Source organism: Nilaparvata lugens, chromosome X (assembly GCF_014356525.2).
Source record: "Nilaparvata lugens isolate BPH chromosome X, ASM1435652v1, whole genome shotgun sequence".
Classification (NCBI taxonomy): Eukaryota; Metazoa; Arthropoda; class Insecta; order Hemiptera; family Delphacidae; genus Nilaparvata; species Nilaparvata lugens.
This window is the reverse complement of record NC_052518.1, coordinates 94,174,056-94,184,270: the sequence shown is the minus strand read 5'-3', so window position 1 is coordinate 94,184,270 and position 10,215 is coordinate 94,174,056. Positions and strand designations below refer to the sequence as shown.

Sequence of the window (10,215 nt, the reverse complement as noted above, 5' to 3'; positions counted from 1 at the left end):
AAAATAATTCCGAGTTGGTGGGAGGGAACTATCAATATGGCTGTCGAGCTGACAGTGAGAAGGAGCTGGCCAGTAGCACTGGCCATGCGAGCGTCGGAGACAACTCAGATTGAATTATTTCCGGGCTGCATATGAAACTAATGTGGCCAGTACAACTGGCCAACCGACCGCAAAGGGTTAAAACATAATTCTTGACTTGAATTGTAGAATTCAATCGAGAATAAGATTTATTTTTTCAACTAAGCTATGTAATTCACTCATGAAAGATGTACGTTCACATTAGAGTTTAAGAGCTTGGGATTATGGGAGAAGGGGGCTGGAGAAAGGTGGTACGATTTTAGAAGAGGGGGCCGGAATTTTTTTTGCGGGGGGGCCCGGTTTGGAAACGTTACGCCACTGGATGCGCACAGCCTTCAATGAATCATGAAACTTATTGTACTATGATAATGGAAATGTATCTTTCTTATCTATAGCTGCATTGTGAAACAGCTTCTCTTACAATGGAAATATCTCTTGAATAATTAAATAGTCGATTGTTTTTTTTATCTTTTTCAACGAGCGCGAGTACCTCTTGAATAATTAAATAGTCGATTGTTTTTTCTTCCTTTTTCAACGATCTTAAGCCAGATAGGCCAGATAGATACAACACTTTCAAGACAAAAAAATATATATATATAAGAATCTACACCTGCAAGGAAACCCTGTGCGCAGGTGTGAGTTGCAATATAAATGTTTTTCAAAAATATTTAACAAAAATGATCCAAAACAAATTTCTTGAAAAAAATACAGAACTAAAACTAGTACTTAATAATAAAGAGGGTACTAAAAATAAAGGAACGGAAGGAGAAAAGACGGAAAAGGCCAAGAAGAAAGAAGAAGACGAAGAAGAAGGAGAATGAAGAAGAAGGGAACGGTAAGAGGTAGGTAAGTCAACTGCAACCATGGAGTAGACGAAAATTAGTTTATTTAAAACAATTTTTCCTCGAAAAATTTAAACGGCTTTTGTGCAACCTGGCCTTAGTCTAGTTAATCTATTAGTCTATTTAGTCCTTATTGTTTATTTGGTCTATGAAAATTATTAGAATCAACTCTTTCAAGGATTATCTCTGCATCCAGGATTACTGTGAATTCCCAATATTGATATATTATATTGATTATTATCGATTATATTATGATCAATTTCCATTTCCAATAGCCTACTCATCTTTATACGATAAAGTTTTTCTGAATTCTCTTCAACTCTATCCATGTTCAAAGAAAAAGCTTTGTGGACAAAAAATAATTTATTTTGATCAAATCAATATTACAAACTTCATTAAAATTTACATAACATGAAAGCTAACTCTACTTTTCAACCAACAACGACATAATAATAATAATACTATCATGATAATAAATACTACATGATAGTATGATAATAGTATCATACTACATGAATATAAATACTATCTAACAAAGTGCACTATTGTTCAATCCATAACATCAATATAATATTTGTGAGAGTATTCTCCACTAGCAAATATGAATAAACCTAATTGTATAGTAAAACTTGATATTATTCTATACATTAATTTTATCAAGGCACTTGCAAAGCCAGTAGAAATATGATCAACTTATGAATATTTATGACAATAAATATAAGATACGTGCTGTCCAATTTATATTTATAAAATAAGTTGCTTGCCAATTGTTTTAATAAGCCTTGCTACCAACACACAATGCAATGTCAATACTTCTAAAACGTTACCCAACTCATTCATTCACTTAGTTAAATATATTATTTAGAAATTTAAACTGGGATATTTGAGACTTGATTAACTAAAGAGTTAATCAAGGATTAGCTTAAGAGTCATATTATGCACCGACTGATTAAACTAAGATCAATCGGAGCTGAATCAAGTGATTGTTCAAACTTGCAACGTAACAAATTATAATTTAATGGTTCATGTCAGTTGTTCACATTACTCAATATCAATTCATATTGAGTTAATGATGCAAATTTTCCTATCACAGCAATTGACTTCAATGAGCTACAGGCAATTAGCAGCTCTGTTTTTGCTGAAATCTTAAAGTGGTGTAATGCTAATAGGTTAGAGGTCAATGTTGGCAAGAAAACCTTTACCAAGTTTTCGATTCACAGATTTTAGAGTTGTGTGGCAGAGAGGACCTAGAGTCCTAACTCCGCCCTTATTAAAGGCAATTATTATTTAATTCAATTCCTAGACAATCCATTAGTATTTGAGTTTGAAACCAATGATCTGAAATCAACTCTGGTGCTACCAAATTCTTGGGGGTTGCTGTGGATTGGGACTGGCTTGAAATATTCTTATATTGAATCTCTTTTGAAGAGATTAAACTCGGCCGCTTATGCCATGTCGAGTCTCAGCAGAGGGCTGGTTAGGGGAACGGTTATTTTGGCCTATCATGGGTCACTACTGTCTAATGGAATATTGCTGTGGGGTTGGGAAATCAAACACCTGGGGAGGGGAGGGATGAAGCACCAATTTTCCGTGCACAGAAAAAGGTTTAGAAAATTATGCTCAGGAAACCACCCCGATTCTCTTGCGAGTCATTGTTCAAAGATAGCAGACAGAATATTGACAGTGCCCACTCCACCTGTATCACCTGGTGGTCTTTGCTTTTAGTTTGAAAAATGATTGTGTAACGGGAGTCGCACATTCATATAATACAAGATATAGTAAGCACCGCACAGTGGATCAGCACCGCACAGATCTGTATGAAGGTAACACAAATATATCAACAAAAAAGTTTTGAAAATTCCTCCCTCATGATATCAGAGATACGTAAACTCCAAACCTTTTAAAAAAAGAGTTAAATCGTGGCTGGTGGAGGAATGCTTTGATAGCTGGGAAAGAATTTTTCAGCGATAAATTTTTGTGTTATTAACTTACCAGGTGATAGCAGATGGGATTTCACATAATCAATTTTTAACTGATATGCATGTGATCTGCTATTCATTGTTATATATTATGTAATCTGTTAATTTTATCATATTTTGTGTGTTGTTTTTTAGCTTTATTTAACAAGTGTAGTATCATTATTATCACTGTATAACTAAAGTATTGTTTAGTGATATTTTTTGTATGTACCTGACGATTATTTCAGTAATTGTTATGAATGAAAACAATTTCTGTATCCTGTAATTTTACGAGAAATACATGATATTAAATTGTACATTCGTTGTTTTTATTTATCTCCCCAATAAAACTGACTCAGTGGTCTTATTGATTTTGAACAGACTATACTGTTTAGCTCGTTGACAATATTCAGCACAGATATGAATTCACAGATCACTCATCTTTCATTAATTTCCGAAAAAACCGAGAAAACTTTTGAAAAACGTTCGATTTGAATGTAATAATATGCTTAAAACTTGTATGGGATATAAAAAATGCTCAAAGATTCTATAGAAATTTTCCTCTTATTGCTATAGTGAGGTTCACGTTATAATGACAGTGGATAAAGATAAAAGAACAGCGTTGCCGATTCTCTGCCTCAATTAATTATATGTCTACATTGTCAAAAACAGATTTGGCTTCGTTGCGGAGCTAGAAATGGATAGTGCTACCTGCTTTGTTGAATGATAGACAAGGATAGCAACACCAGTGTTAATCAAATACTGTCATTATAACGTGGACCTCACTATAGCTTTATTTCTCTTGCACGCATAGGCGTGCGTGCATACTCTTATTCCCTTAATTCCTATTCCTTTCTCACCCATACACTATATATATCATTCTCTCTTCCTCTTTCACTCTAATCCAATCTTTCACTCTCTCTCTCTCTCATGCTCTCTCTTTTTTGTTGATCAAATATACCTATTTTATAATACATTCAAAATATTTCAGTGATATTGTATTGGAATTAATTCCTATCATCCTTTTTATATATTTATCTAAAGAGATATGTGTCTATAAGAAGGAAATCCTTGTATATCCTTGTACCTCTCTACCTTTTATCATTTCATAGTACAATTCGATACTTACATCTCATATCAATTTTTATCATTATAATTATGATTATTATTATTATTATAGGATAGTTGAAGAAAAAATTATTTCTGTTAGTATGTTGCGTAAAATTATTATTTATATTATTATACCCAAGAAGGATTGAGAATTCTTCATGAGTAATGGAATCTATTCTAATTTAATCTAAATCATTCTCTCTCCCATCCACTCCTTTACGTCCATTTCATAATTTACCTTAAATATTACCAAAATGCTTAGTGAGCAATGTATCAGGTATTATAATCCACAATTATGATTGTGGATCATCAAAAATGTGTAAGATAGAACTGAATAAATAACATTCGACCAAAATTGAGTTCAGTTGCGGAAAAGTATGAACTTTCCCAGCGTGACTGGTGAACATCCTCATGATTTGTGATATTCTGATATAATTTTTCATCATATTTTGAAAAAGTTGAGTTAATTTCTTGGAATATTCGAGTTCAATAACAGTTCAACTTATCTCACACATTCAAACAAGACTAATATAGTTTCAACTCGATTCAATTAACTACTTGCGAATAGTGTTCTGATAATATCTATTAAGATATCATTCATTGCTGTTTTTTATGTGGTCGAATATTTTCATCACTAAAAACTCAATTCTATCCTACAACTTGAAATCACATAAAACTATTAAAATTCAAATTAAAGACAATCACAGTCACATTGATGTACTGTAAGTTATAACCTACAGTAATGTGTTTTAAGATACAATGACACAAGCTTCTTCTACACACTTAATAAAGGATAAGATGTTGTATATAAATAAACACCATTTGTTGATGATAACATGGTGTGCTTGAATTTATTTGAGTTGCACCAACACCATGAAGTAAGTGACAACAGCTCCAAGAACCTGTAAATCAATGCAAAAAATATTGAGTATCGTTATGGTTTTATACATAGAGTAGACTACGAACAATCAATCATTTTAAAATTACCGATTCCGAGACGGTTTAACACGACATGACGGAAGCTCTCTGATTGGAGGAGTTTGTAGGTCAACATAATCAGCTAATCGGAGAGATTCCTGTCCAGTCGTGTCGTGCTATGCGCTAGATACAATAATTATTAATAATCAATCAATTATTATATGATACAGAGTGTCCGAGAACACTAAGTACAAACATTATGTACAAAAGTCCGAGAACGGCTCAATATCTCATACACAAGGTAATTTGCCGGTAGGTGTGATTGGGGATCCTACTTATATTGAAAAAATATTACTTTACTATGACTTCAAAAATCTGCTCCGCCATCTTGGATCCGCCATATTGAATGCAACTTTGTTTTTTTTCAAATAGGTAGGTGGTCATGTAATAGATGATTTCGATATGGAATTTCAAGAAAAAATGAATGGCGAGAACTGCATATCAATATCTCAAACCGTTTCGAAGATAATTCACATTATTAATCAGTACTATTCAAAGCAGAAATGGAAGAAAAAAGTATGAGAACGGCTTAGCATCTCAAAAGAAAATGTGATTTCAAGGTGGGTGTGATTGGGGATCTCACTTATATTGAAAATACTACTTTACTTTGACTTCCAAAATCTGGTCCGCCATCTTGGATCCGCCATATTGAATGCAACTTTGTTTTTTAAATAGGGAGGTGGTCATGTAATAGATGATTTCGATATGGAATTTCAAGAAAAAATGAATGGCGAAAACTGCATATCAATATCTCAAACCGTTTCGAAAATATTCACATTATAAATCAATACCATACAAATCAGAAATGAAATAGATAAGTAGTATTGATTAATAATGTGAATATCTTCGAAACGGGTTGAGATATCTATTTGCGATTTTCGTCATTCATTTTGTCTTGAAATTCCTTATCGAAATCATGTATCGTGTGACCACCTTCCTATTCAAAAAAACAAAGTTGCATTCAATATGGTGGACCAGATTCTTGAAGTCATAGTAAAGTAGTATTTTCAATATAAGTTGGATCCCCAATTACACCCTCCGTCAAATTACCTTTGTGTATGAGATATTGAGTCGTTCTCGGACTTTCACCCACCCTCTATAATAATAATAATAATAATATTCACTATTATTATTATAATCATTGATATAAGTGGAATTAATCATTAGTGTGTGAAAACGGCTTATCAGTGGCACTATCCATCCAATTTGTGGCGATGAGCTTATTATGCCCTGTGAATGTGAATAGCACAGGGCATAATAAGCTATATATGTTATATGCAAATGAGCTATGCACCTATATACTCGTATATATAAAACTTGATTGACAACAGATGATCGTGTAAAATACTTGTACATAGTTGAATGATTGGAATCAAGGCAGTATATGTTTGTAGATTCGTTGGAGGCGATTGACTTGGTTCAACCTTTCTGGAAAAAGAACTTGAATTTATCCCCAAATGATGTATTAACGCGCTCTGTCCAATAGATAAAATACCGACCTGAGATGTTCATCATATTCAATGAATGTCTTTACATAGGTCAACAAGAGTTCACTTCATAACATCAATACAAATGGAATTAACATCATATGTGTTGTGAAAAGATTCTCCCTGCATATCAATTCTCTACCTCTGTTTTTTTGTTTCATTTTTTGTATTCTCGTCTTAACTGGGTTTTAAAATTGTATATACAGAGTGTTCTGAAAAAAGGTTCCCATAAGTCAGGGCGGATTCCTCACACCAAAAGAAGAAAAAAATAGACAAAGTCTGTTAAGCTCTCTATTTTTCATACGTTTTGTATGTAATTAAGGATTATTTTTGTAAGGTTGCGTTTGTCTATTATAGACTTATTCTAAATCTTTCTCTTCAAAATTAAATTTTCTACAAGTTCTGTATGAAAATATTTTGAGTTTAATGTACATTTAACATAGTAAATCTGCTTCAAACCTTAAAGGAACATGTTTTTCGGGACCAAGTTTCGCTTATTTCGTCACATATCTTAAAAAACACATTAGCTAAAGGTCTGGAAACGGTTCTATTCAATTTCTCAGTTAATTTTACATAAATTACGCTAAATTGTACATCTTAATTAACAGCAAACAAGTACCCGTAGGGCTTCGTTTCAGCAGGGGAACAGGAATCCAGACGAAATCTTCCACTCTGTATAACTTGGTAACTAAGCATTTTCGGACCAATGTTTATTGGAACTTTTCTTCTTCTTTTGATGAGAGGAATCACGCCCTGACTTATGGGCACCTTTTTGCAGAACACTCTGTATAGAGTGAAATTTAGTGGGTATCATTGTAGTTGTTGTGTATCTTATATTCTTTTGCAGGTTATTGAACTGAATGAACTTTGATTTTTACTTTATGTTGAACCTTGAGTTTTTAGTGTAAGAATTAGTTTGAATTTGCAAACTTGTTGCTTAGTTGTCAAAATCAAAGCAATTTTCGTGCATTATTCAAGTACAGTTTCAATTCCTTGTCGCTAGTATATTTGGGAATTGTAAGAGCATTGACCTTTTTGAAGCTTTTGGCTTTTCCACTGGAAGTTATGCTCAACGCTTGTGGAGGAGGAATAATTTTCAGTGAAAAGGCCACAGTTCGATTTGAGACGTAACTGGAAAAACACGTAACGGTGTGCGAGCCTCGGTCCTCTGAATGGGTCTGCTTTCCATTCAGAGGGACAAATTGACAAGTTTCCGTTATTATTAACTTTTTATTCAATTCAAATAAGAAACAAAATTTTATAGAATTAGTAGAAGTAAAATTAGGAGATTAATTGTATGTTTGTTCTAAGTAAAGTGTAATGACTTTTCTTAAGTCGTATATTTAGTGTTGAATGATGTGTATTTCAAAAGTTTCTTAGAAGTTTAAATTGTGGAAATGGTGAGTGCCGAACTGCTGTTTTTATTTAGCATAAAATTTAGTTACATAGAATGACCGAGGCCCGGATTTAGTTGCAGCAAGTTAGCAAATTCCCAAGAGTAGAAATTAAAAATTGAATATGCCTTTTTGACCTGAATCGATTGCTGAATAACTTTGTTTTGTTTGAAAATTCGACATGATTTTATTAATTATTTTTTTGATTAGTTCAATAAACCTGAAGTTGAATATTATTAGTATTTTTCATTGAAGTCTGGCTTGTAGTTGCTAGTTGCTAAAATAGGTGATAATTTGACTAAATAATGATGATATTCTGTGCATTTGAATGAATGTGCCCACTATAAGCTCCCAACCAATCAAGGATTCAAAAATAGATTCGATAGCAGTATAACTTTAGTAAATATTATAAAAGAGTAGAAACTCCCCCTCCATTTATAAATTCTTCCATTATTTATCATATTATCTATTTGGTTCTGTTGGAAAATAAGTTTCTTTTATTTTTTTGTTATTCAACAGTTCTAATGAACATTTTTGGAATACATGAGCGTGTCTAGTCGCTCGGCCAATGACAGTAGAGCTCAACCTCCATCAGTGAACAGCTAACGGCCAATCGTAGAGCTCCACTCACATTACAAATTCTGCTCGGTGTTTATGTTTTCAGCTTACTAGAGATTCATAATGGGGTAACAACTAAACTACACCTTTTCCAATTAATGTATTTGAGAAAGTATCAATTGCAATTGAGAATAGTCATTTGTATTTGAGAAGTCATCACTTGTAATTGAGAATATGAATTTTATTTGAGAAAGTACCATTTCAATTTGAGAACATACGATTTGGAATCAAGAAGTTGTCAGTTTTAATTGAGAAATGATTTGAAAAAAACTAGTAATTCCAGTACTTACATTTTTCATTGTACTCATATAAAATAATTTGATAATATATTATTATATTACTATTCCAATAAAACGTTTAGTTTATGATAAAAAATATTTTCAAGCCTCAAAATCCATTAAAGAATTGCCGAATTGTTTGATCAAGAGATTCAATTGATTGGTGATAAAGTTCAATTGTGCCGTTAACATAGAGAATTTGATCTTCATCAAGTAGTGCAATATTTCACAAAATATTTGGAGACAAAAGTCGCGTTGCCAATACATAATTAGGAATGATATCATTAATCATTCGTAAACAGTACAGGGGAAATACTTTCACCATTGAAAATATTAATTTCCCCCATGCAAAACCTATGGCAGTAATTAGAATACTGTGTACGTAGTACAGTATCCTTTCCTGCTCATATCAAACCTGTACTGTAGGCTACAGAAGAGTCAGAAAATTGGAAACTTTTCTCATTTTCAAATATCTTCTCATTTACATTTGAAGATTTCTCAAATACAATTCACTACTCTCAATTACATGTGATGACTTCCCAAATACAATTGACTATTCTCATCTACATCTGACATTCTCTCAATTACAAGTGACTATTCTCAAATACAATTGATACTTTCCCAAATTAATTTGATACTTTCTCAAATATAATTGGAAAAGGTGTAGTATCTTGAATTGTTTTGATAATTTGATGGTTTTGACAATATCAAGTCGTTCGAAAGTGAAATTGTACGAGCCACACGCGTCATTCAAATTCATGTGATTCTTTGAAAGTTTTGACTCTCCGGCGAGTCGAGTAGAGCTAATCAAATCACACAGAAGCAACGATCCATTAAAAATTCATCAGTGTGTGATGTGAAATGGTTGTTCCAATCAATCAGAATCGTTTATCCGAATCAACTCAGTAGTGAGGAAAGCTTGTAACAATATTATTCATGCATTTGAACGTTTATCAGGGAAAGACAATGCTCCATTACATTATATTGCCAGTCGAGCTTTGATATTTTGCATGAACGCGCACGGGTTAGGTGACCTAAATGGGCGGCTGAGTGGGGGTAGGTGGCGACGGTGGAGTGGGTAGAGGGGGGAGCTTTCCCTCGGGCTGTCATCTCAAAGACGGCATAATAACGTAGAATTGAGTTGTCACTACTCGTATACTCTCTTCATCAAAGAATATAGATCCAGTGAGTCGGAAGATCCAACGCTCTAGTATAATTCAAAACCAAACATCAAAAATAGCGAGAGCTATCGAAACCCTCCTTTGAAAACTTTTGTATTCTACATGCCGTATTGAATCATTTCCATTTTATTCATATCGATGAAATTTAAACCGCAGAAGTTATATTTTCCACATGTAGTATTTTCCCTTCTTATGCTAGTTTTGCAAATTCTAGTTTTGTAGCTTAATCATTTGGGAACATTGACAGAGTCTTGAACGTTATAAATCTCCGTGAATATTTCAAATTCCATT

The 10,215-nt window shown here is 33.0% G+C and overlaps 1 protein-coding gene across 2 annotated transcripts in view; it reads right to left on the bottom strand.

Moving 5' to 3' along the window:
* Positions 1-1,263: 1,263 nt before the first annotated feature.
* LOC111044749 (odorant receptor coreceptor) overlaps positions 1,264-10,215 on the bottom strand; it is a 57,703-nt gene continuing 48,751 nt past the window's right edge. For both annotated transcript variants that reach the window (XM_039442725.1, XM_039442726.1), the window contains exon 9: positions 1,264-4,890. In XM_039442725.1, coding sequence (XP_039298659.1) covers positions 4,840-4,890 — 51 coding nt within the window. In that variant the 3' untranslated portion in view covers positions 1,264-4,839. The remainder of the gene's footprint in view (positions 4,891-10,215) is intronic.